The sequence below is a fragment of the Abramis brama genome (assembly GCF_963993115.1).
Source record: "Abramis brama genome assembly, chromosome: 7".
In the NCBI taxonomy this organism is placed as follows: domain Eukaryota; kingdom Metazoa; phylum Chordata; class Actinopteri; order Cypriniformes; family Leuciscidae; genus Abramis; species Abramis brama.
The window spans coordinates 5444345-5472142 of record NC_139969.1 but is presented as its reverse complement, the minus strand read 5'-3'; the positions used below and the strand labels follow the sequence as shown (position 1 = coordinate 5472142).

Genomic DNA, 27798 nt, shown 5'->3' with positions numbered 1-27798 from the left:
TACGAGCAGATTTATCTTCCCTTTAATGCAGATTTTGCAACTCTGTTTGCAAATCTGTTCAGATCCAGATAATTGTTTTCTCGAAATTCTTTTTTTTTAGTTGATCAAATATGAGAGAGAGAGAGAGAGAGAGAGAGAGAGAGAGAGAGAGAGAGAGAGAGAGAGAGAGAGAGAGAGAGAGAGAGAGAGAGAGAGAGAGAGAGAGAGAGAGAGAGAGAGAGAGATTAAAAACGGTGGTTGTCTCTGGTTCAGTCGTCACACAGGAAATGAAAGCTCAAGTCAAGCGCATTGCATCATGGAACGCTTCCATGCATTCATTTTGTGAAATTCAATTGGTTTCACAGTAAAATCCCAGAGCCATCAAACTACTTGTAATAAACTTTATTTTTAATGAAATTTTTTTTTTTACCATAATTTTAAAAATACTTGCAATTAAACAATGTTTAATACACACAAATACAGTTCATACATATGAAGCTAAAATAACACTTCTATGAATATAGACGGCATCAGTTGATAAACACTGATAAATGACACCAATATAGCACTCTAAATAATGTGTATGATTTATACTTAAGAAAATACTATAATCATAGCTTAGTCAACAGGTAATTAGTTTAAAGTGGACCTATTATGCTTTTTTACATGTTCATTTTCTTTGATCTGTAATGTCCCTCCAGTGGGAGTTATCTATATCACTAGCCGCGTTTCCATTACCCTTCAAATTGCGCAAATTGAAATTGCGAATTGAAAATACGCTTAATGGAAACAAGTAATTTTCGCAAGAACTCCCATTTATCGCAAAAACGTTTTTATGCTCGCATGAGGTGCTTTTTCAGGCAATTCGAAAAAGAAATATTTAGCAATACTGCAATGGAAACAGTTTTTGCGCATTTACAGGTCACCTGACGTAGATGACGCGGTGTGTTTGGACAGAATACGAGACAGAGTTCTTTATTAAATTCATAAAAGACAGAAGAATGACAGGAATACTGGATTCTAAACCTCAAAGAAATGCCACAATCAAGACCTCGAAGCAGAAATGAGGGAGAAACACCCAGAAACTCCTCATATGTGCCGCTCTCAAGTATAGGCTAAGGGTCTTTCCTTGCCATTAATGCTTGGATAACACACATACGTCTCTTTTGATTAATAATAATGGCCAGTGCAGTGGCTGGGATATAGTACATAAACCTACCAACGTCCGTTGCCATGATTTTTGGAATGACTTATCGTTAGAGGAAAAAATTAAGTTTTAGTCGCATAATATCGGTTAATGGAAACGCCGCCATTTCGCAATAGTTTTTTGTCAACATTTAGAAAAATAAATGTAAAAAAAGAAGAAGAAAAAAATCGCTAAAGTTTTGCGCAAATCTGTAATGGAAACACGCCTAGTGTCACTATTTCTGAACTCATTGAAACGCCTCCGGGAACGAACACGTCACTATATTCCTCATTTAAATAATTCCCACCCGAGGCATACACAGAATAAAGGGACGAGCCATCGTCGAGTTAGTTATTAGTGTTTTAAAACTCACGGTTTTGGTAAGGGGCGGGACATTTCCGAAACACACTCGAAGCGCTTGACCAATCACAACACACTGGTCAAGCCGACCAATCAGAGCACATTATGCTTTTCAGAAGGAGGGGCTTCATAGAGACAGGAACTAAACAGAGTGTTACTGACAGACTGGGAAGAGAGGAGCAGCAACAATATCAAATATGTGAAAATTAAGGTTTGTTTGAACATTCAAGCACGAAACCGTTAAAATCAAGACTTTGTAAAAGAGCATAATATGGCCTCTATAAAAGTCTGGAACACACAATAGTCTAACTTTCACTCCAAGCACATCTGTAATTATAAGATATACAGTTTAACATTCTGTAAGTTTAAAGTTTATACCATTGAGACTTGGACAGCAGACACTGAAACGCATCTGCATTTACATTTCTGTCTTATTTAGTAATAAGAGTTTGTGGTTATTATAGCTTTACATTTTTTACCATGGAAATGTACATATTCCAAACCACTAACACAAACCGACTTTGGCCTCTTCAATGAATTATACTCAGGCGTTTCTCAGGCCGCACTTCAGGCTACCTTCGTCTCCTACGAGGCTGCAGTCTCTGACGAGGACCTTGTGTTCTGGATCCTGAAGAGGAAAGAGAAGATGAGAAGACAATGATTTACCGTACACAGAAACTAATTGGTCAAAGATGATACCATGGCCACAAGCTTAATCTCTTCATGTCTCAGGTCAACACTATTGAATAAAATCTTTTCCTGATACTCACCAAATGACGAGAATGGAAACACACCAATTGTCGGGACGCTGACGGTAAAAGGGATCTGGACAGGCTGGCCAAACAACGGTGCTATAGCTATGAAAAAAAATATATATCCTGTTAGCACTGTAAGCTTTTTCATATGTAGTTGACAATATTATAGTATTAACAGTATTTTATTATATTAAAATTAGTTTTTAATTATTAAGCTCTGTTCCAAAACCTAGTGAGCTGCCTACCTAGACAGCATTTTAAGTCATAATTCAACAGTCAACAGTCACAATGTAACAAAATATAATCTTTTTCAAAATGTTGTTCTTCTGAACTTTTTTATTTATCAAAGAATCCTTAAACATGCATCATGGTTACCAAAAAAATAACTGTTTTCAACATTGATAATTATAAGAAATGTTTCTTGAGCTGCAAATCATCATATTAAATGATTTCTGAAGGATCATGTGACACTGAAGACTGGAGTAATGATGCTGAAAATTCAGCTTTGATCACAGGAATAAATTACATTTTACAATATATTTAAATAGAAAGCTGTTATTTTAAATTGTAATAATATTTCACAATATTACTGTTCTATTTTTATTTAATTGAAATCTAAAAAGTACAGATAACAATAGTAAAATCTAATTAAAATATACAGTAAGTCAAAGTGCAATGTATTTTTTTAATGCATATTACAATTTTGCATTAGTAGTTTAACAACAAGCTAATGCCAGATTCTGTTGGAATCAATTGCGAATTCTTTATATAAAAATAAATGTTCTTTATTGGCATTGATGTTTCAGGAACCCTTAACATCCATGAAAACTTTCTTCATAGTGGACAAATATTCTTCACACTAAGTGTGTAGACAGCAGGCGTCAAAGCAGCTCACTAGGTTTTAGAACAGATTCTATAAGCAGGATTTTGTCTAGACTTGATTTAAGGCGTTTTTAATTGTATGGACTCTTACCTTCATTTGACTCTGAATCTGTCTTTGGTTTAGTGCTCTGAATAATAGTAACATCACTCACTGCAAACCGGAACAGAAGTGTTAGATTGAGCATTATGAGTAATTTCACAATGCAATGAAATATTGATTTAGTTCTAAATGGCTTGAAATGTGGCATTTAAAACACAATGCAAGGCTGTTTACCTTTCTCTGAGATATTGACAAATCCCCCCTGACAGACGTCCTCGAGGAGAGCCTGAAACTCTGTCACCACCGCCATCACTGTTCCAAAGTTTGGGTCACAGGTAATGTTTGGCAAGTCAACAGGAACAGGCTGAGCACACAGAGACTTGCAGTTCTGAATAAGAACAAAAAAAAAAAAAAAAAAATGATTGCAACTATGTTAGCCATAGGCAGCGGTTTGACTTTAAGCTTGTGTGAATCAAAAACCGTATGCAACCCAAATCCAATTTCTGATACTGGTTTCAGTTCACAAAGGCTAGTTTTCATCTCAGCACACAATGACAGATTAAAGCACAGACTGATGCAATCTCAATTCTGTGTCTCTTTTTGAGTCCTTTGAAGTTTTCAATAAAGGTTCACCATGTGAAACTCAATGAAAACCAGGAATACCAAACAGTCCAAAGGACAATTCCGTATGCTCACATTTCACCCAAAAGTAAAAAAAAATTAAAGTCACCATGAAATCAATCTCTTTAGTTTTTTTTTTACAGTATGTTGCAGTGCTTATTATAAATTACATATCCGTGCACACAGTATTTTTTTATTGTTGTTTTTTTCATATATTTCATACTATATTTAATTAAAGGGGGGGGGGGGGGGATTACAATGAGGCGAAATAATATATATTTTTATTGTTAATATTATTTCACTGTAATGCTAAATCTCTGTAAGACAATTTCTATTTGTCTTACTATCATGCTGTCGGGCAGAAACGTTTTTTTTTCCAGAAATCATTACTGGTCTCCCATTATGTCTGTCTGTGGTTTTTGCAAATATTTAACCAATAAAAAGTACTAAAATGAGCTTGTGACTAAACCTTGTGACTCCATTGGCTCCTCTGACTGTCAGTCAAACCTCATAACTCCACCCCCCTCTAAAGTGAATGAAGTGCCGCACGCAGTTTGGGCCGACTCTGCTTGTTTGCAATGCAAGGGTAAATAAAAAACTGGTTGTTTGAATAAGTTATTCACATATTCTTATTCTGTGACAACTTATTTATATTATGTGATTTTTCTTTTACATTGTGTACATTTTGGGACTTTTTATTTAGTCATAATATAAGGTAATATTAAAGTCATAACATAAGGTAAATCTGGCCCTGGTCACAAAAAGGAAGAAAAGACTAATTGCAACTTCCGTTTCATGCCAACTTTAATCCTTAAAAAAATACAGTATTTGGAAGTGCAAAAGTATGGAAGCTTGTTCCTGCCACGGAATAATACAAGTTTTTTTAAAAAGCTAATTGCGACTTTTCAACTCACAATTCTGACTTTATTTCTCACAATTCTGACTTTATTTCTCACAATTCTGACTTTATATCTTGCAATTTTGAATAAAAATCTCACAATTCAGAATTATGAGTTTATATATCACCACACAAATACTACCTATATATGAGTTTATACATTGCAAATTTAAGGGTAACATCTCCTAATTCAACTTGAGTTTTTTGTGAGAAATAAAGACCCAACTTTGAGTAAACATCTTGCAAATCTGAATTTTTTGGGGAAAAAAGTCTGAATTGCAAAATGTTAAATCAAAATTAAGATAATTGTGGGAGAAAAAAAGTCTGAAATCTAAAAATAAAAAAGTCACAATGACCTTGTTTATGTTTTTATTCTGAGGCGGAAACAGGCTTCCATACAAAATAGATTTAGGAGCTACAAATTTTTATTGAACACAAATGAGTCGCACAGCCTACTTTTATAGTGCCTTTTTGACTTTAAAAAGCTACCGGCTGCTATATGCTTTCATTATAAGGAAAAAGCAGCTCAGATATTCTGCCAAATATCTTCTTTTGTTGCATCAACTCACACAGGTTTGAAACAACATGAAGAAATAATGACAACTTTCATCTTTTGGTGAACTATTCATACGAACGTGAAAAATCTGTAAATCCAATCAAATCCAAACAATAAAACTTCACTATGGAGTAAGTGAGTGTTGCTTAGTGGTTAAAGACACTGATTAGGTTTGAAAATGTGCTTTATGAACTAACCACCATTGTGTGCTTGGATAAGGCACTTAACTTTGGATAAGAAAGCAATTTGTGAATAACCAGCAGCACTACCTGAAGGAAGGCGATATGGTCCTCTGTTTGCGAGAGCTCTCCTAATTCACTGTGTCTTTTCTTCAGCTCTGTTATCTCCTGCTCCAGTTGTTGAAGAAGCGCTTCAGCCTGGCTCACTGCCGCCCTCTCCTGACCCCGGATCAGCTCCTTCACTTCAGCGCGCCGTCGCTCTATAGAGCACACCAGCTCTGTGAAGATACGCTCGCTCTCCTCAAGGGCTGACTGTGCGGAGAGCTGAGGGGAGACAAAAGCAAAATCAGAACGCATGACTTCGACTTTAAAGGGGTCACGCCGTGGAAAACAAGATTTTTATTGCTCTTTTTAAAGTGAGAGTTTGATGTACTATGTAGACATACTGTAACTTTCAGAACTCCTTCCAACCAGAACATTCACTGAAACTTAAAGGGATAGTTCACCCAAAAACGAAAATTAGTCCATGATTTACTCACCCTCAAGTCATCCTAGGGGATGATTCTTTCAGACGAATACAATTGGAGTTATATAAAAAAATGTCCTGGCTCTTCCAAGCTTTATAATGGCAGTGAATGGCTGTATCTGTTTTGAAGTCCATAAAAATGCATCCATCCATGATTAAAGTGGCGGGTTAATAAAGGCCTTCTGAAGTGAAGCGATGCGTTTGTGTATAATATCCATATTTAAAACTTTATAAAGTAAAATAACTAGCTTCCGGCCAAACGATCCACTTTTATCATGGATAGATGCACTTTTATCATGGATAGATGCACTTTTATCATGGATAGATGCACTTTTATCATGGATAGATGCACTTTTATCATGGATAGATGCACTTAAATATACAGCCATTCGCTGCCATTATAAAGCTTGGAAGAGCCAGAACATTTTTTTAATATAACTCCGATTGTATTCATCTGAAAGAATGTCATATACACCTAGGACAGGGATAGGCAACTTCGGTCCTGGAGGGCCACTGTCCTACAGAGTTTAGCTTCAACCCTAATCAAACACACCTGAACAAGCTAATCAAGGTCCTCAGGATTACTAGAAAATTACAGGCAGGTGATTTTTTCAGGGTTGGAGCTAAACTCTGTAGGACAGTGGCCCTCCAGGACCGAAGTTGCCCATCCCTGACCTAGGATGAATTGAGGGTGAGTAAATCATGGGCTAATTTTCATTTTTGGGTGAACTATCCCTTTAAGAGCAAAAACTCATTCAGAAATCTTCTTTATATGGCCTTGGATTTGAGACTTGCATAGGAGTATGAGTGTATTGATATTTTTGTGAAAAAACAGAACTAATAAAAACAAGTTGAAAACAATTTGAGTGTTTTAAATGAATATTGAAATACATTCAGCATTTTATTTGTTTCATTCATGGACTGCCTGGTTCATGGACCAATGTGTCTTGGTCTGGATCTGCGGCTTAAAGGGGTTTCCTCTGGATCTGAATCTTTTAGTTCAGTCTTAGGCAGTCTAGTCAAGGGCTGTGTCTGAAATTGCCCCCATACCCTTAAATAGGGCACTATGTGAGGGGACAGCCATTTGCAGTGGTGTCTGAAACCATAGTGGACATTATCGAGTGCACTCATTCAATCCCATAATGCACCGCAATAATGAGTACATCCAATGTATGCTCAACATCTAGAGAATACCCATAATGCACTGTGAGAGTGGAGCGCTGAGTGAATTCCCACGTCTGACCAGAAGATGGCACCTGCAGCTAAAACATCCATCCATCCATTTTCCAAACCGCTTGTCCAATGTGGCCACAGCGTAAATTCCTTATTAATTGATTAAGGTTCATACATGCTAGTTTCCATGACAAAGTTCAAGATAAATATTTTCATCTTATTTTCATTTGTTCTTTCATTACATTACTGTGATTTAAATTATTGGCAAGAGCTTTAAAAGAATAAAGTATAAAACAAATTGTGTCCACTTTTTGCGAAAAGTAATAATCATTTTGTTTGATTTTGCCTCGATATAGGTTTCTGTACTTGAGCAATAATATATGTCTTACCAAAAATACAGTAAATATTGTTACAATTTAAAATAACTTTATATTATGAACATTTTTATTATAAATATAACTGGTGTATTTTCAGCATCATTACTCCAGTCTTCAGTGTCACATGATCCTTCAGAAATCATTCTAATATGATGATTTGCTGCTCAAGAAACATTTATGATTATTATCAATATTGAAAACTTGTGCTGTTGAGAGTTGTGCTGCTTTATATTTTTGTTGAAATTGAGATTTTTTTCCAGGATTCCTTGATGAATAGGAAGTTCAAAAGAACAGCATTTATTTGAACTAGAAATCTTTTGTAACATTATGTCATTTTTGATCAAGTTAATTTCTTTAAAAAAAGAATCTCACTGATCCCAAATGGTAGTGTACATAAAACTATAAAATGAACTATAAAATGCATTAGACTTTCCTCTCACAATGAACATTTAATATATAAAATAAACTAGACAGCTGTGTTTTTTGCCCCCAATGAATAAACTATAATTAAAAAGCTAGCGGTTTCCACGGACTGAGCTCCTTCAGTGAATAGAAGTTTGTGATGGGAAAACAGAAAGCACTCACAGTGAGCGTCTGTGTAGCCTGTCTCAGGTCTGCCAGCTCCTTCTCTCTCTCCTGAATCCTCTGCTGGGAAATCATCTGCATCTCCGCCAGAGCATTCTGGGAAGAAAAACACAGGTTACATAATAGTTTGTTCTGACTCGTAAAAATCACACTCTAGAAATGCTCTACAATTTTACCTTTTTCTCATTCATCTCTGCTGTAGCTAGAACAGTGTCATGTCCTTTGTGTTCATCCGTCAAACAAAGGTAACAAATACATTGCTGATCTGTGCGGCAAAACACCTCTAGTAGTTTATCGTGCCGAGAGCAGAGCTGTTCTTGCATCTTCTTTGAAGGAGAAACCAGCTTGTGTTTCTGAAAGGCAGGAGACTCGAAGTGAGGTTGAAGGTGAGTCTCGCAGTAAGACGCCAGACAGACCAGGCAGGATTTAAAGGCTTTGTTTTTCTTCCCAGAACACACATCACACTCAACATCTCCAGGTTCAGCTTGGGTGGGATCGGACGGGGTCGGCCCGGCATGCAGTCCTGTCTTCTTCAGTTTCTCCACCACATCAGCCAGCATTGTGTTCCTGCCCAGCACAGGTCTGGGAGCGAAGCTCTGCCTGCATTGAGGACAGCCATAAATCCCCAGATAGTCGTCCTGGTCCCAGTAGCCTTTAATGCAGCCTTTACAATAGCTGTGTCCACATGGAATAGTCACAGGGTCCTTTAAGACATCCAGGCATATAGAACAGTTGAACTGGTCATGCTCCAGGAAAACCCCAGCTTGCGCCATTTTGAAAGGATTCTTGCCGTCCAGACCCAGTAGCAGAATGAAGCCCAGGCAAGCTTTGTTTATGCAGGAAGTGAGTCATGTGACCAGAGTCTGACAGGAGGGGGAGGGGCGGAACAGCTGCTCTCGCAATAACTGAGCATGTCGGAAAACACAGAGGTCATATGCCACCTTACAAATCAGCAAATATAAAAATAACAAAATAAAATATCACAGACACACAAACATATATATATATATGTGTGTGTGTGTGTAAAAAAAAGAAAAGAAAAGAAAAGAATTATTTAAAAAGGTCAATTAATTAAATTATATATAATTATTATATTATATATAAGAGAAACAGAGGTAAAATAAATAAATAAAAAGGTGTAAAAACATTTTAAAAATATAAAAAACAATTTTAAAAGCTTGCTTTTAGGATCATATATTAAACTTTAATATCTTTTTATTTAGTATTATTATTATTTACTAATACTATTTTTATTTAATATACACTGCAAGGTCCACAAAGAAAATAATCTAATTTAAATTTGGAAATAAACTAAATTATAAAAAATGTTTAAGTAAAACAAAGAAACATCTTATCGTAACAAAGAAACATTGCATCGTAAAACTAATACAAAATATTTCCGATTGTTCAGAGTTCTCTGGTCAGATAAAACTAGAAAAACATAATTTGCCTTATACATAATTTGTCAGATTTTCTTGCTTACACTGAAGCATAAGATGCTCTCTGGAACATCTCAAATCATGCTGGAGAACATGATCATCAGGTTTTATTCATGTTAGCTCCAGTGCTGCTGCCGTTCATTCAAAATAGGTGAAAAATACACAAATGCTGAGACATTCTGAAATTCATGTACATTTTTAATTCAACTTTCCACTTTGAGAGTGTAACACGACACTAGATGGCAGCAGTGCTGCTTTCACTTGATACAGAGACATGAACAGTGTTTATAAGCAAATGCTTCTAATAACTTAGAAACATATACAAACAATATTTATGATGCAGTACTTTATTTCATAATGCAAGTCTTCACGTTTCAATACAGGTGGTTAAATAACTTTACATAAAGACTCTTCTAAAATAAATAATGCAAATCTCAGATTTTTTTACTTGAATAAATACATGTTCCCTTTTCACAAATAATAATAATAATAAACCATTTCAGTTTTAAATAGGTAAACTATATTAACATATCTGAACGGGCACAAATCCATGAGGTGATATGATAAAACAACACGCTCAGATCTCATTTACCATTTCGACTATTAAAATATTCAGTGCAAATCCTTTTAAAGTGATTTTCGATACGTTCATGTGCGTATTTGGTCATGGGAGCGTTCAAAAGCTCCAAGCATTCAAGTTTTTTCAACATTCGTTCATGCGTTCTCTTTGTCAACAGAGAAACATGCTCTGCGTTTTGTCAGTTTCATTCCTTGCAGCTTCTGGAGTGGATTTTGTAAATACGATAATGAGAGTGCAATACTTCTGAACTAAAATAAACTCTACAAAGGGCTGGTATGATAGAGTAAACACTGAAGCTTCCAACACAGGTTTTGGACCAGAAAACCCTTTTGTAATTTTAAAACTGACATTTAAAGATAAGCTACATGATTCAAGGTTAGCGTCACGGGAAACTTACATGCACAAGGAAGGCTTACGGTAAGAGTTTTAGATATGATCATTTGGTCTTCTCGTCTAGTCCACTCTCTGCTCTGAGAGCCTGACTGCTGGCAGAGATGAATCTAATCCAGTGCTGAAGATCCTCTGAAATGTCAGGGCAGTCCACCTTCAAATTAGAGACATATGCGTTATAGGTTAGTCAAACAGGAACATACTTCAAAGAAAATTACCATGGTATTACCATGGTACTGTATATGTCCAACAATATGGTATGCTCTAATTTCAAACTGGGACCGGGAACAAAAAAGTTTTGAGAAATAAAACATTTAATTCAAATAAAATAATATAAATTTGATAGAAACTAAATAAACAAAAATATGATTATTATTTTTTACAAATAATAATAAAGTAAAAAAATATATACAATTTAAATAAACAACAGTACAGTACTATAGGGATTAAGAAAAACGGTAACACTTTACAATAAGGTTCATTAGTTAACATTAGTTAATCTATTAACTAACATGAACTAACAATGAGCAATACTTTTGTTACAGTATTTATTCATCTTTGTTAATATTAGTTAATAAAAATACAGCTGTTCATTCTTTGTTTATGTTAGTCCACGGTGCATTAACTAATGTTAACAAAAATACACCATTTGATCTTAATAACATATTAATAAATGTTGAAATTAATATTAACTTAGATTAATAAATGCTGAAGAAGTATTGTTCATTTTTAGTTCATGTTAAATAAGGTAGTTAGCTAATGAACCTTACTGTAAAGTGTTACCGGAAAAACATAATAGTAACTTAATTTTCCAAATAATATTTTACACATATTTATAATACACATTTTCACTTAAATTTAATTAAAGCCTTTAATTTCACATTTTCATTTAATTAAAAATAATACTTAAAATATGTAATGTAGCAAAATGGAAGCTAAATATATTTTATATATATATATATATATATATATATATACTGTACATACAGTACTGTGCAAAAGTCTTAGGCATGTTAATACCGTACTGTATATATATATATATATAATTAAATAAAAAAAAATTCTAGCATGGGGTTTTATATTGTAACGTAAAGTAACGTAATTTTTGTAACAATATTTATGAGTATTTAGGTAACACTTTATTTTAAGGTGACATTGTTGCACGTTACTACTTACTATAAGAGTAAGTTTTGCATATATTGTGCATTATTACAAGTAACTAACCCTAAACCAAACCCTAACTCTATAGTAAGTACATGTAGTTTATTAATATTACTCACTAGGCTACTTATTTAAGTACAATGTAACTACGTCACCTTAAAATAAAGGGTCACACTTTAGATTAGGGTCCAGTTCTCTATTAACAAACTATTAACTGACTTTTGCCTCAATAAACTCCTAATTACTGGTCATTAACAGTTAGTAAGGTAGTAGTTAAAGTTTAAGTTCTGGATAGAATTAAGGGATGTAGAATATGGTCATGCAGAATAAGCCATTAATATGTGCTTTATATGTACTAATAAACAGCCAATATCCTATGCTAATAAGCAACTAGTTAATAGTGAGAATTCGACCCTAAACTAAAGTGCTACTAAATAAAGTGTAACAATAATGTTATTCTAGGTATAAATTGTTTCTTTATACATAAAAACATATAACTGCTTTTTAAATGGGAGGATGGGGTCACTAACACGAGGACAGGTCCAGTGTCTTTTAAAAGAAGAAGAAAAAAACTGCTTTAATGCACAAAAAATGTTAGAAAAATGCATACCCCCCTCTTGCAAAGGAAATCCAAGATCTTCTGTGGATTTCCGCGAATCACGTTCTGTCGGCACAGCATGACAGCAGAGATGAACCCGTCTGTCTTGGACACGAATCTCTGCTCTATGTAGAAGGACTTCTCGTCCCACGACACGATGCGGGTGCGCAGCTCGAACGCCTCGCCGAGGGCCAGCGAGCGTCTGTAGCGGATGGTTGTGGCCCCGACCACCATGGTGGCGTTGAGCGCGCGCGCGGCCCCGAAGAGCCCGTTCCGGGTGCAGTGCGCAAAGCGGGCGAAGTCGCACTCGCGCAGATAGCGGGCGTTATTCATGTGACACATGAAGTCCAGGTCGTGGGGCAGAACCCGTCCGTGAACGACCTGCTCGGCCAGAACATCTCGAACCGGACCCTGGAACCAGCACTTGATGGCCATCCACGAGCCTCTCAGGAAGTACCACACGTCAAAGCTGCCGAACAGAACCAGAGACCCGGACAGAATCCACAGCAGCATGATTCTGTTACACAGTGAAGAGTAACGTTATTAATTATTCACATCATGAAGAATTCACGAACGTCAGATGGAGATACAGAACTGGGTTAATTGAGGTTTTTTTTTTTTACATTTAGCTACTCCGATAGTAAAGAAAAAGCGATGCTGACAGGCTTCAGGTGCTACAAAATACGACGCAAGACATTATAAGGTCATTTTTGAAATGTTAATATAAGAGTTGCTGTTAGAATACATGTAACATTCACTCATTCATTTCGGAAATGAATGAAAAAGCTACATTTAGATTAAATATCAAAACGCACATACAGAACATTGACAATAGTGCAACGAAACCTATCCCAGGTCTACTGGTTTGCGTTTAAATACATATAAATTGATTAATTAGGTGCATTTATCAATGTTTATACGCATAATCTTGATGATAAAAGATGATATTCTTGATACTCACGCGATGGACACCCAAAAACCGGCTTCACGCACTTCCGCAATGACAGATACTGCGCTCTGATTGGTTTAATGAGATCACGTGACTACGCAGTAGGCCGCACTACATGACGCCAGATTTCTATATCCCACTATAAAACAGGTTTCAAGACAAAACAAACATATTTTGAACGGTGGTTACAGAGATTTTGAGATAATTTAAATAGTTTCACTCTGAAATGTGTATTAAGACATGTGTAAATGTGTATTAGGATTATAACATATTCATGAAATAGTTATTGCATTTTTATTATTTTTAAGGAAAGACACCCCAGGTGAATAGGGTAAAAAAAATTACTTGTATATATCACCACTCCCTAGTTGATTGAATACATTAAGAATTGCAAACATGTTTTGTATTACACGATTTCTAAAAAATTGTTTAAATATGCAAATGAGGCATTTTCTAATTAAATATGCAATAATTTGCATACATTTCTAGAACAAAAATCTAAACATTGGATGAAGTCAGGTTCAAAATTCGACATATTAGAGTTAAAGGTTTTTACAAAGGGGATTTTGGATTTCTCTTTTTATCACTCCATAGATCAGAAAATACTGTCTACCGCCAGAATTTTTTATTTTTATAATTTAAAAATATATATTTTTTATTTTTATTGTAATTTTCACCATTTTGTTTTTAGGAATAAAATGTATAAAATCAGGCAAATTATATATGAACAACCCCCTATGTAAAAACCTTGTGGAATAAAACTAAAGTTTGGTGTATGTAAGTGCAGCTGAAGTGGAGATTACATTTTGAGAAAAAAACAGCTATTATAGAAACTGTAATTGAAAACTACAGACGCAAATAGATAAAGTGCTATAAAATATACACTTAATAGTGTATTTTCGATGTTTTCTTTCCACTAAGAAAGAAAACATCTTGTGTTTTCTTTCCACTTTCTTTCTTTCCTAGATTTTTTTTTTTTTTTGAAAAGCTAAAAAGTCCAAAACCTCAAAATTAACAGATGCATGAAAAAAACGGGTTTTGTCAGTAGTGTGTCTCACCTTAAATATTATTTTGTTTCCACTCCAGTCCAGTTGGTGGCGTTAATAAACCGTGAAATACACCAGAAAATATTATTCATCCATTGTTTTTAAGAATTTATTTTTAGATATTCACAATCTTCCGGCTTGCATGAGACAAAATGTGGCACAAATGAGGCTTTTAGAGTACAGCAGAACTCACATTTTTATTTTGCATAGGAGTATCCAAACACCTGAGACATTAATGTATGTGCATCAGAACATTCTTGCGTTTTTGTAAACCATTGAGTAAGAGTTCATTTAAGGCAGTGAGCCATCATTCCTTCTTTTTATTATCGAGCGGACTTTCCCCCCTGAGGGCTTTACTGCTGGCCGAGATGAAATTGATCCAGTGCTGCAGGTCTTCAGGAAACTCTGGCACTTCAACCTAGAAAGTCAGATTATAAATGTCAGGCTGCAATGTTTTCAAAATGCGGGAATTCATATTCGATTGGAACATGAAGTAAACAATTCCTTTAACTCTCTGGTATTCCTCAATTAGGGGTGAGTCACACTCAAAAAAGATAGAAGTGCATCTATTTTTAATAAAATGAATGTACTTTTTTTTTGTTTCAATAATATTTATTCTTTAATATTTAGGATTTTTTGGGGGGTGGTTTTATGGTACTAGATAATATTCACCTCTAATTATGCACCATTTATTTCTATATAAAAACAGTTCATATTTTCAATTAATACAATGTATATATAAGGCTGTGTATTCATTAGTTGCTTATAAGAGTATTTGCAGACATAATTACATATTTTTATTAAGTTTTGCATATATTTAGACATTAACAAAGATTATTTCATCAAGGCTGATTTGTAGATTGTACCCCAAAAATTGCTCCGTATTGTTTAAGATCATTTACGTTTTCTAATCAATTTTTGTGCGTGTTTATATACAGTAGCAAGTGCCACAAAAGTCAAAAAGTTTTAAATGATCCCAATGAAGTAAAAAATATATAAAGCATGAAATCATTTAGTCTAAAATGACAGAAGACCACCAGTCACCGTGATTTTCCCAAGAAAGACATGTTCCTGTCTAAGGAACAACATTCCTGTCCAAAAATGTAGTCCTAACCCTCAGGGGCGGATATAGTGATTTGGGGGCCCCAGAAAAAAAATATAGGAATGGGGCCCTATAATATTCACCCCAGTGAAAATACAGTGTTCATGTTAAGTAGTAGTAAGTAGGTTGGACACTAGGTGGTGCTTTGGGGTCATTTTCATTGTAATTATAAACCTCAAAACACATTTATTTTTATTTTAACTACAAATTTAAATGAAACTGAAAAAATAATGAAAAGGAAATTATACATTTACACACTTAAGGATTATTTCAACCAAAAATGAAGGACAAATGTCAGAGTTGTGCAAAGAAACTGCGCATGCATCCTCTACTTGGGTCCTTCAAAGAAACGAGTGAGTGTCATTTTAAAACAATAAAAATATAATACGCAATGTTGCTCGGTATATAGATTCAGATGCATGATATTTTCATTTGCTACAAGCAGGATACACAAGAAGCACGGTCAATGTGGATGAACACGCATCTCGTATATAAAAAGCATGTCAGGGGGCCTTTGGTTTTTTGGGGCCCAAGGGGGGTCGCCTACCTTTGCCTGATGGTTAAGTCCGCCTCTGCAAACCCTATCCCTACCCATAACTTATCGCAAACATCAGAGGGAAATGATAGGTGAACAATAGGGGTGTAACAATATATTATGTCACAATATATCGCAATACAAAAATGCAACAATATGTATCGTGGATAGTTCACCCAAAATAAAATTTACCCTGTAAGAAAAAATTTAAGTTTTCAGAGTCAGTACTACATTAAACTACAATATATTATGTTGAATATAATGTATAATAATGGGGGAATATTAGTGGGTGCTGATAATGCTTATGTTATAAGTCTTATGTTATCAGTAAAAAGTGGCCTACATTATTTTAAATATATCTAGCCAGTGACAGAGTGCAAGCATATTCGTCTAAAATAATTTAGTATTTTCAGGTTCAGAATCATGAATATATTTATTCTGGTGTCACCATTGTCCAAGCCTATTCATTTACACCCACAATGTTATATCAAATTTAGCATTTAATCAACAGTACATTTTTTCTTAACCTTTTATTATACGTCTTGGAGTATCGCAATAATATCGTATCGTGAGTTCAGTATCGTGATATGTATCGAATCGTGAAATTAGGGTATCGTTACACCCCTAGTGAACAACACTGATGTAGAAGCACCAAACCCTGGTTTTTAGTCTAAACTTGACATAAACATTAAACCTGTCCCTAAAATCTGATTGAATGATTGAAATTTTGATCCAGGAACATGTTGTATTTGGTGAAATCACATTCACCGATGACCAACAGAGGGTTAAAAGGTTTAATGAATCTATTAAAGCTGCTCACCTTTCTTTTGCACAGGTACTGCAGGATCTTGTCCGGGCTGCTGCGCAGGACATTCTGTTTGCAGAACATAACAGCTGAGACCATCCCATCTTTACAAGACACAAAGCGCTGCTCCAGGTAAAATGACTTGTCGTCCCAGGTGATGATGCGACTGCGCAGCTCAAACGCCTCACCGACACACAGTGGGCGTCTGTAGCGGATCGTACTCGCCCCAACAACCATGGTGGCCCCTAGAGCTCTCGATGCCTTGAACACCCCATTGCGGGTGTATAAAGAGAAACGGGCAAAGTCACACTCGCGTAGGTAGCGGGCGTTGTTCATATGGCAAAGGTCAACGTCATGGAGAAGGACTCGTCCGCCAGCGGTCTGCTCTCCTGTGATGTCAAATACAGGTGAGAGGAACCAGGCCCTGACCACCACAACCACTGCCCGAATATAATACCACACATCCACACTGCAGAACAGGAGTAGCAACACACCCAGAATCCACAGCAGTGTGTCCTCCCTGCCACAGACAGAAGTCAAATTGAGGCCAGAATACACAAGAGACATATTAAACATATGCATGGGCAACTGACATGCCATATCAGTGATTTAAACTATTTTAAACAACAATTTTAATTCATTTTAGCATTAAAAATATTCTATTTTATTATTACAATTCTATTTTGTTATTAAAAAGTTGCATGAAAGACTGTTTGCACTCATCTTAAAGGGATAGTGCAGCCAAAAATTTAAAGTCTGTCATCATTTACTCACCCTCAAGTTGTTCCAAACCTGTACGAGTATCTTTCAGAAGATGATATTTCTAACTTGAAGAATGTTGGTAACCAGTTGACGGTAGCCACTGACTTCCATAGTAGGAAAAACAAAAATACAATGGAAGTCAATGGCTCCCGTTAACTGTCTGGTTAATGCCAACATTCTTCAAAATATCATCTTTTGTGTTCAACAGAAAAAAAGAAATTTATACAGGTTTGGAACAACCTGAGGGTGAGTAAATGATGACAGAATTTTCATTTTTGTGTGAACTATCCCTTTAAGATTCTGAGATTTTTAGGGTTTTGCTACAAGCCTATTCATTCAAGTAGAACTAGTTAGGCTGGTTTGTGAACACGTTTTCACGAGAATTTTTTTAACGTATTTCCAGTATCAGACAACAGAGAATGTATTTGTCATAAAAAAACAAAAAAAATGATATACATACACACACACACACATATATATATATATATATATATATATTCTGAGTAATGTTTTTGATTAATGCATTGGTGAGAGAAACTGATTAAAATCCACATTGAAATTGAAATCTAACCCCCTAACACTTTAACATAGTTGTTTTGTTTGAGAGAAAACTACAACTATAAGCTATTACATTTAGTTAACACGAACTAACAATAAAACATAGCTCTAAAGTGTTTATTAATCTTAGTCTTAGTTAAGATCAAAAGTTGTATCTGTTAATATAATAGACCTGAGCTAACATGAATTAACAAAGAAAAGCTCTATTTTTATTAGTAACGTTAACAAAGGTTAATGTATACTGTAACACATATTGCTCATTGTGTTTCATGCATTAACTAGGGTTAACTATTTTATTGTATGAACTAGCCTACTATGCAGCACGTTCACATTATTTACAACGCTGAAAGATCAGAGTTGTCATTTGAACAGAATCTGTCAACTTGTGCACTGTGTAAACCTTTGCGAAATCGATTACATATTTACAATGATAAAACTACTCGTTGGAAGTAAATTAACAGTCGTGAAAGTGTCAAACACAGCACTTACATGTCCACGCTGTTCCCACAGCTGCTGCTTTACGTTCTGTGCGTCTCCACTGAACGCACGATGCCACGCCCCCTAAATATGACGTAACGTGAAACTGTTCGGAAGGAGTTCGGTAGAAGATTGGTAGATTGGAAAAGGGCCTGGCTTTTACCTGGAACATATTGTATTTCCAATAAGGAAAAGGAAATACATTTCAAAATTGTACATAAAATATACCCTACCAATTGTAATAATTCTATTATTTGCACATTTGTTTTTTGGTTGCCCTATATCCAAACAATTATTTGATTCTGCCAATGTTACACTCTGTTTCAGTTTAAAAGACACAATGATAATAATAAAAATAGACCCCTGGAAAATATATATATATATTTTTTTTAGTTTAGATGCCAAATTCTTCATTCATAAGCAGAAGTTTGCAAATGGTATTCCATTTGAAACTGAATTAAACTCACTTCTTAAATCTCCTTAAAAACCCTAAGATTTCTTAAATATTATGAAGAAATATTTAAAGAAAATCCATGTATTTAGAAGCTTGGTATCAGTGTCTGTACGTATTAATACAATGGTATAGTGTCTGTGTCACTGTCCTGTTGTTTTGCAACGTTTTGGTTATGTTGTTTGTATAACTTTTAGATTTTTATTTTATTTATTTATTTGATATTAGGCTAAATTGTAATTATTTTCAATTTATTTATTTATTTATTGTGTGTGTGTGTGTGTGTGTGTGTGTGTGTGTGTGTATTCCCTTGGCAACGTGTTACTGTTATTCAAGCATTAATAAAAAAAGAAAAAAAGAATTTAATTTAACTGTATTATGTATTTTCTTTTTCTTTTCTTTTCTTTTCTTTTCTTTTCTTTAAATCTGTAATAGATTTATTTATAAAAAAAAAATAATGGTAGAAATGATCTGAATTGTTATTGCTTATATACAGCCTATGTAAAGTAATAATTCAGTAACATTTTCAATGTATTATAAGAGTGGGTATTTTCAGTCTCAGAAATAAATATGTCTATTGTTATGCTAATCTAAAAATGCCTTTTCAGATAATGAATCAAAGAGATTGTGGTATTTATTGTGGTTCCATCATCAACATTCTTGTCAAGCGCGCTGCATTGTGGGATGCTGCTTATAGGCTACATTTTGGCAAATGTTGTAGGTTTTCCATTCTTACAGAAAATTTGCATACAGTGTGTGTGTGAGTAGCAGCAGTAGATCTATGCTGTAACTAATACAACCATACTGTTTTACTGCGCTTACATTACGTTAAGTAGGCTATGAATCTCAGAAGCTCAAATTTGGATGCACTGACTATAAAAATCCTAGCATGAGCAGATTTGCATTTGTTTGAGAAAATTCTCACAGAATTCATGTTATGAATGACTTATTTAAAAACTATATCACATCCAGGCTGCTAATATGTTTTCATTTTTTTTAAATGAATGAGCATGTGGGATGCATAAATTTACATGTTTTTAAGGTTCCTTGTCATTTTATGAATTCAGGTATTCATATGTGCTGGATTCGTTCCTGCTTTGGCTGCAGTTTGTGTCCTCTGTGAAGTCCTGTAAGTCAATATGAATGATGAATTATAAGAGATTGAGTCTGGCATTGTCAGTGACGGAGAGGGATGAACAGGCCTTCGGAACGTCTGAAAGAAACGGAAAATTACTGTAGCCATTTTCCCCCATTCTCCTTTCGCATAAGGCATTACTACATGAATTCATCAACGCTTTAACGTGAAAATAATAGCTCTGCAGTGTGTCTGAATGTGAATAATCGGCTGAAGTTAAATGGGCTGAAATTCCAGGAAGACAGACGTTGTCTAAGGAGCGAACATTAGTCATGACACTTCTGTCTCATAAACGGCATCCTGTGATTCTGTTGAGACAGGAGAGCATTTGAAAAACAGTCGTCCATCACGTTAATGGAAATGTATCGATTGTGCTGCAATGTGTTTCTGAAATCGTAATGAGCATATTGAGGGGTAGCTGCTGAAAAGCATTGAGGAGTATATGCAGACGACGGTGATGATGGGCTGTGAGTGTTTGCGTGCACTGTAAAAACTATTCTGTTAAATTTACGGTAAAAAAAACTGCCATCTGTGGTTGCCAGAAATTTACCATAAAAAATATAGTAGCAACATTTTAGGTTTTACAGACTTAACTTAAAATTTACAGTAATAAACCGTATTTCATTATCTGATATAATGTTGATTTACCGACCTATTGAAGTATTAATAACTGTTTTGTACCATTGTAATACACTGACAACCAAACAATCACAGCAGTAATGAGAGTCACATGATCAATCACAGCAGTAATGAAAATCACATGATCAATCACAGCAGTAATGAGAGTCACATGAACAATCACAGCAGTAATGAAAATCACATGATCAATCAAAACTCATCACATGCAGTTCTTCCACAAGAAAGGTAATACTTGTCACAGTGTCTGGTTTGTGTTTCCCCGGGTGTCCACTAGAGGTCTCTCTCCCTTACTGTCACATTCATTCTGGAACTGCATTTCCCACAATCCTTTGTCTGTTCTCATCACTCATCATTGCACGCAGCTGTTTCCCATTACATTGTTTAGTTCTGTGTATAAATACCCTGTCTGTTTTAGTCCTTGTCACGGAGTCATTGTGGTATGTCACTTACACTTCTTGAAGTCTGTTTCCTGGTTTGAGTTTATTTTGTTATTGGACTGCTAACATGGATTTTGACCCCTGCATGGATGACGACGAATTGGATTGCCCTACAAATAAAAGTGTTGTATTTGGATCCACCTGTTTCTCTCCCTTTCCTTGGTGTGTGGATCGTGACAATACTACTATATAAAAGCTGTGCAGTGTCATTCACACAAACATTAAACACCATCATGGTAACACACAAGACGTTTAAAAAATGCAATAAACATTAATTTAACAACATTAAATGTAACATAAAACCCTAATGTACATAACTGATTATAAAAAAACGAAGAAAACTATGACGAAACAGTTATTTCAACAAAAATTCATCAAATGTGAAGTGTCACGCAGGGAATTGTGGAAAAACATGTTTTTCACTGTAAATTATACAATGACTTGTTCTTTTTCAATTCCAAAAACTTTCAATTTAACAGTATTTTACAGTAAAATTACATTAAATGTACCATTAGATCACAGTTAATTACAGTATATAGTAAGGAAACTTTCTGTTAACCAATTAACAGTTACATTCACTGTAGCATTTTTACAGTCTTTTACCGTTAAAATCACGATCATTTTTTACAGTGTGTGTGTAAAACAGTGTGTGTAAACAGTTTTACAGTGTGTGTTTTTACTGTGTCTTTCAGATAGATAGGTGATTTAAAGGGATAGTTCACCCAAAAATGAAAGTTTGCTGTTAATTTACTAACCCACAGACCATCCAATATGTAGGTGTCTTTTTCTTCTTCAGTAGAGCAGTAAAGAAGATTTTTAGCAGAAACTGTCCTTGGTTATTCATATAAAGTTGTGTGGCATGATGAGGTATGGGCTAGGGGGGTTGCACAAACTACTAGTCGACTTTAAAGGTGACATATCATAAAAATCAGGTTTTTTCATTGTTTAAGTGCTATAATCAGGTCCCCGGTGCATCTACCAACCCAGAAAACGTGAAAAGTGACAACCCAGTAACTTTATTTTGGTAAGCCTTTCTCTGCAAGCATGTCAAAAAATAATCAGATTTCGCTCCCCTTCTGACGTAGGAAGGGGATTCTATTATAATATTACCGCCCCTTAATCTGCACGTTTCCATCCATGGCGCCACCATTTAGTTTTTAAGCATCAGCGTAAACAGTTCTAACGCAATGGCAAACTGTTCTGTCTTTGGTAGATGAGCACAGCCCACTATTTGGAGTCCCACCCTCAGATGAGACAAGAGAGCAGTGTATTAATTTTATTTTCAAGGAAAATCCATACAACAGATGAATCAATGTAACTCCACAACTACATAAATGTACAGTCTATCCACTAACCATTCAGAAATGTCCAGGTGCGTCTAAAAGTTGCAACCTCTTCCTGAGTGTCTCTGTAAGGCTGCACTCCACTACTGGTTATTTCGGAGATTTCTGGATGAGTGAGATTCGCGTGTTTTGTAATTGTATCCGAAGCTCGTGTAAAGGGGAGCAGGGCAGCACACCCAAAAAGGGCAAATTTGACAAGCTATAATAAATGATTTGGGGGGTATTTTGAGCTGAAATTTCACAGACACATTCTGAGGACACCATAGATTTATATTACATTTAGTGAAAAGGGACATAATATATGTAACCTTTAATGCTCTGTGCGCTTAGAATAGACCTTTATCACAGTCTGCATGTCGTCACACCGGCTTCGATTAGTAGCGTAATCGAATTTCCGCCTGCATTATTGTCAATGGACGGTCCCCAATTTTGACAAGAAAATGTAACTAACTTGGTTGAACTTGACAACAAACATCAGTATTTCAAGCAGTTCATAAATGCTAACCTACAATGTGTGTATTCTTCCATTTTAATGTGCAGCATTATGTATCCGATCATTGCACTCAAACCTGGAGGATATGACACGTTTATGATTATCAAAACAGTTATTTTTAATAATCGTCTATGGGCTGGAAATATTCCTTTATTTGAACGACTTCAGTTTGTTCTAATACCGTATTGGAAAGTTAAAGTAATGCTAACATTATTATTGTTTCATTTGTACAGTCTTAATGTTTTATGAGATGTATAACCTTGTGATATGTTGTTTGTATTCTATTATTGCATCTCTTTAATAAAAAAAAAAAAGTACTCTGAGGTATTGCGCATACACATTCAGTAGGCTTGTGGGCTCCCCTATAAATCATATATAGAATAACTTGACCATCTTTCTTTGTTTCATCATGACATACATCAATAAATACAACAATCTCATGCTATGTGCACAGCCATTGATTCAGACTACAGCGGAAGTTATTTTAGGCTATTATTTGAAGCTTCTGCTTCTCGAACATGGCCTATAAACAGAACGTTAGCGTTATCTTTATCCTTTCTTGGTGTGAACGGGCCTTTACACACACACACACACACAGATAAAAGTGCACAACATTAATCAGTCAAATCTGCTTATTCTTTGACCTCGAGCAGAGAGTATAGAGACAGATGTCTGAATGTGTGTGTGTGTGTGTCTGAGCCTTTCTGTTCTGCTGTTTATGCTAAAGCCCTTGTTTTCATCCCTCCCCAAAACCCCCGAAGATTAGCAAAAAGAAAACATCTGTCTATACACCATTGCTCATGTTTCCTTTCCAAAATATGACTTTTTTCAATGCTGTAATCCTTCAAAGCTGTTTTAGTCATGGCCCACCTCTTTCTCCAGGGTAAAAACGTGTTCGGATCCTCAATTCAGTGTTACAATAATTCCTACAAAGCACTGTGCCAATGTTTGGACACAAAGAAATGTACAATCTCACATGCACACTTACACATTCAGAGCTTGTATAGCTACTGTTTTGTAGTTCACAGTTGCTCTGTTCCAAAACCTTGTGAGCCAAATCCTTGCTTTGTCCAACTCAAATCTCTTTCAAAGTCAGCCAGTCTGTCGACCCCATCCACACTGGTTCCCCTCAGCCCCTCGGCTCCTCCTCTGACACCACTCTACTGTGTGGATTTACCTCTGGTCTTCTGGTTTCCAGCTCCGCCTAGTCAAGAGGATCCCCTGGCTCCGCCTCCAGCCGTATTGGCTCCTCCCTCCCTCGGCTCCACCTGGAACCATCGGTCTTACGGCTCCACCGGGCTCCCCCCGTTCCTCAGACAATCGTCACTGTGGCTCTGAGTCGGCCTCCAGGACCATCGATGTTGCCAGGTCTCGCTGGCTCTCCGTCTGCGCCCAGGTCTCCAAGTCCATCGGCTCCATCTCTGTCTCTCGTCCACCTGGTTTTCGTCACCTTTTTTCCCTGTTCCTGTTTGCCCTGTCATTGTAGTTGACCTAGTTTCCTACCTGTTGTTCATTTGGACCCTGTTTAGACCTGGTATTAAGATAGGATCACAATAGAATTACAGGTGGAAGATGCTAAATATAGGTGTAAACGGGATCCAAACATTTTGAGTTTGTCTTTTTTTTTTTACCACTTCCAGAGGTAGTCGAAAACACATTCAAACGGATTGCTTTCGTAGTGTAAACGTTCATGTGATCGAATGTGTTCAAACAGCCACAAAAGACTGTCTACTCTCGACCTACGGACTTAATGCGTAAACATTATGGGAAGCGCGCTAGCCAGACGAGTATTAAAGTTTAGCTGGAGACCCAGGTTTGGTTTGAACTAAGACGAAAAATGTACCAAGCACAATGTTCTCTCAACATTCCTGATTTCTAACACATACTCACAGCATTCGGCTGGTCTTGCGGCTGTCTCTGTATGTTTTCTCCGGTTGTGTTCATATGTAAATTGTGTGAGCTTATTTCATCCATTAGATTGAAAGATTTGCAAGGGAAAAAAAACATACATTTACCCACCCATAGACCCTCCCCTCGATGTAAAAGCATCTCCCTTGTCTACTTGTGATCCGATCGAGAAAAATGCATCTTAATACCAGTCGTAAACAGGGCCTTAGTTCTCTCATTACTCACTGTGTATTTAAGCCCTCAGTTTCCTCAGTCCATTGTTCTGTGTCGTCTTTATGTAGAGTATGCTAATTTGTATTCTCCTGTGATCTCCTGCATTGGTTTTCTTATTAAAGACTTTAAATCAGTACTTCCCCATGTGTTTTGACTAGAACGCACCAGAAACCTGACAAATATATATATTCTTTTAATCAAATAAAGACTTAAAAAAAAAAACATAAAAGGCCTTTGAACGGCATACATTTAATATGTAAAATTATATCTGTTTTTCTTGCCGTCTATTCTGGGATTGCCTCATCTGTGAAATATACATGTGATTCTACCTTATGCTGAAAACCCGGTAACTCAGAATTTCCAATTTCCAAAACTCATCTTCCATGCATTATGCAATAGAATGCTTTTGTTGCAGAGGTCAGAAATATCAACTGGAATGTCCAATGAAGTTTGGAATGCAGGATTTGGTCAAAACAAGTTACCTGGGAACGCGTGTTTGATATCTTAAAAATAAAAATTGAGGTAAGCTGCTCACTTGGTTTTGGTTTTATCTGTCTAGAAAAATGAAGCTATATGAACTAACGTGTGTTTGTTTTTGTATGTGTCATACTAAATCTCTCATCTACCCTAGACGCTGGTCTCTGATGTGTAATTACTCAAATCTGGGTCGACATGGACCAGCACAGCCCTGAGGGTATTTACACGCACAGTAAATGCAAACAAACACCACAATACAATCACACTGCTCAAAACGTGTTTGAATGCATGCATCAGCACAGATGCACACGGATCCAAATGTATTTGAATGTGGGTCAGCTTGCCTTGATCCCCCTCTACCCTGCTCCATCCCAGAGGTTAATACGACCCATATATAAATACAATAACGCAGCCGTCAAAAGAACACGACAGGGATTATGTGCACAGATAAGCAACTGCATTCTCCACGCAGGAGAGTAAACAGAGGGGAAATGCAGAGTTTCTCTTTCTTCTTGTAAACCAATATTAATGTCATCCAAGGATCACATCACCATGGTGACAGGGTGCCTTTCCTGTTTGCTGAAAACTCAACCTTCCATTGTGTGCCGTGCACCTAGTTTTATGGATTTAACACAAGGGCGGAAATGACATCACCAAGCCCTTGTTTTATGACAAAGTGCGGCAGCTGAGGACAAACATTATTGAGATCTGGGTTATGCCGTTGACACCTGGGTGGCCATCATTTATGAAGAGCTTGTTTCTGTCGAAACATTCATTAAAAGCATGGATTGGTTCTGAAATAAATGGTGTTATTATCAGCCTGGGAGAGATGCATTATTAAAGTAGGGTGACACTCAATTCGTCTTTGCTATTGGATATGAGAGTCGCCCCAGGAGCAAAGAACAAATCTGTTATTCGACACACCATACCAACATATTCTTTTATACAATGACTTTATCTTTATGAAATAAACACAGACATAAATATACGCACAGGCATGAAAATGACAGTTACAGCAGAGCGATCACCAACTCCCCCTCACAAATAAGTGTTATTTCATGTAATTGAACATTAAAAGACAGTAATGGACCGTGAGTTAGTGTACTGTACTGCACCTGTCTGCTCATGAAGAGGTTTAATGTAGTTTTAAGCCTCTCAGAGGAGGGTAAAATAACACATTAATTAAAATAAATTCTGTGGTTATAGATGTGTCTACCCTTTTAAATCAAGACAAGACCAAGTTGTATATACAAGGTGTCGGATAGGTCATAGGCTGACTCATTGGCATTTATTAAAGGGTGAAGAAGCACCAAAATATCAATACGGTAGTAGCAACTTTTTGCACTGTCCAATTTTTTATGTTATGAAACAGTGTTTTTTATCAGGATACACTTTTAAAGACTTATTTATGGATCCAGAAAAACTTTTACAATTTTTATTTTTTTATATTGTATTTATAATAATGTTTAATTTGTATTTGCCATGTAATTGGCGGTGATGCTGATATGGCAATAAACTACAACAACAACAACTCAGTGGGGTTTTTTATTGATGGATTTGTTATAAAGTACAGATTAACTTGAAAATGCCAAAAATCCCAGTTGTTCGTTTTGATTGAACTAACAAAAAATTGCATAGTATTAAAATGTTTGTATGCATGTACTTTTGAACTACCTACCGTATTTTTGTACCATAATGATACATAAATATGTTAGGCATATTTTTTTTTTATCCCCCATTGACCTTCTCTGCAGGTTAAATCAATACACCAATAGGAGGCGTAAAGTGACAGTCTTTATGAGTGAGTCATTGCTGCTTTGGCTTTGTTTGGAGCTATTTTCATTGGCGGAACAAAAATAGAAAATAAAACAAACAAAAAAAATATTAACTTCTTGTTTATTGCACTCTTGTGTAAAAGCAATTTTATGCTTGAAATTGATCTGTTATGAATAGATATTCTGAACAACTGCACTCATGCTTTTGTGATGTTGCTTAGACATAGGCCTACTCATATATAGTGCATTTATGTTTTCCTTTGTTGTAGAAGCCTGGGTATTTTGGTCACGTGTCGCTGTCCTTGGTGCTGAAATCATGTGACCGGAAAAATGTGTCAGTCAACGGTTCAAGTCTTACAGAAAAACATAGAAAGTCCAGCAGATCGAGACAAAGAACTTTGAGAGAGA

General features: G+C 35.9%; 3 protein-coding genes across 3 annotated transcripts; all 3 read right to left on the bottom strand.

The window, feature by feature from the left end:
• Nucleotides 1–366: 366 nt before the first annotated feature.
• Nucleotides 367–8976, bottom strand: ftr67 (finTRIM family, member 67). The gene is made up of 7 exons (XM_084118740.1): nucleotides 8294–8976; nucleotides 8118–8213; nucleotides 5547–5780; nucleotides 3437–3590; nucleotides 3254–3313; nucleotides 2296–2382; nucleotides 367–2153 (listed from the first exon to the last, which is right to left on the bottom strand). The coding sequence occupies exons 1-7, from the start codon at nucleotides 8888–8890 to the stop codon at nucleotides 2098–2100; spliced, it is 1284 nt and encodes a 427-aa protein (XP_083974866.1). The 5' UTR covers nucleotides 8891–8976; the 3' UTR covers nucleotides 367–2097.
• A 757-nt stretch (nucleotides 8977–9733) lies between these two features.
• Nucleotides 9734–13293, bottom strand: LOC311087150 (protein THEM6). Its single transcript, XM_084120415.1, has 3 exons — nucleotides 13247–13293; nucleotides 12298–12802; nucleotides 9734–10680 (listed from the first exon to the last, which is right to left on the bottom strand). The coding sequence occupies exons 2-3, from the start codon at nucleotides 12796–12798 to the stop codon at nucleotides 10573–10575; spliced, it is 609 nt and encodes a 202-aa protein (XP_083976541.1). The 5' UTR covers nucleotides 12799–12802; nucleotides 13247–13293; the 3' UTR covers nucleotides 9734–10572.
• A 1157-nt stretch (nucleotides 13294–14450) lies between these two features.
• On the bottom strand, nucleotides 14451–18601 carry them6 (thioesterase superfamily member 6). Its single transcript, XM_084120414.1, has 3 exons — nucleotides 18532–18601; nucleotides 16738–17242; nucleotides 14451–14698 (listed from the first exon to the last, which is right to left on the bottom strand). Coding segments are annotated over exons 1-3 (618 nt in total). The 5' UTR covers nucleotides 18534–18601; the 3' UTR covers nucleotides 14451–14587.
• Between the last annotated feature and the right edge of the window lie 9197 nt (nucleotides 18602–27798).

What these genes read in the sequence shown, in the direction of transcription:
- ftr67 (XM_084118740.1), bottom strand. Translation starts at nt 8,890, where the DNA reads ATGGCGCAAGCTGGGGTTTTCCTGGAGCATGACCAGTTCAACTGTTCT. An exon ending in TGTCAATATCTCAGAGAAAG is followed by an intron (nt 3,314 to 3,436) that starts GTAAACAGCCTT and finishes TCCGGTTTGCAG; the next exon opens with TGAGTGATGTTACTATTATT. An exon ending in GTTTCCATTCTCGTCATTTG is followed by an intron (nt 2,154 to 2,295) that starts GTGAGTATCAGG and finishes TTTCCTCTTCAG; the next exon opens with GATCCAGAACACAAGGTCCT.
- LOC311087150 (XM_084120415.1), bottom strand. Translation starts at nt 12,798, where the DNA reads ATGCTGCTGTGGATTCTGTCCGGGTCTCTGGTTCTGTTCGGCAGCTTT. An exon ending in ATTTCCTTTGCAAGAGGGGG is followed by an intron (nt 10,681 to 12,297) that starts GTATGCATTTTT and finishes TCTAATTTGAAG; the next exon opens with GTGGACTGCCCTGACATTTC.
- them6 (XM_084120414.1), bottom strand. An exon ending in AGTACCTGTGCAAAAGAAAG is followed by an intron (nt 14,699 to 16,737) that starts GTGAGCAGCTTT and finishes CTGACTTTCTAG; the next exon opens with GTTGAAGTGCCAGAGTTTCC.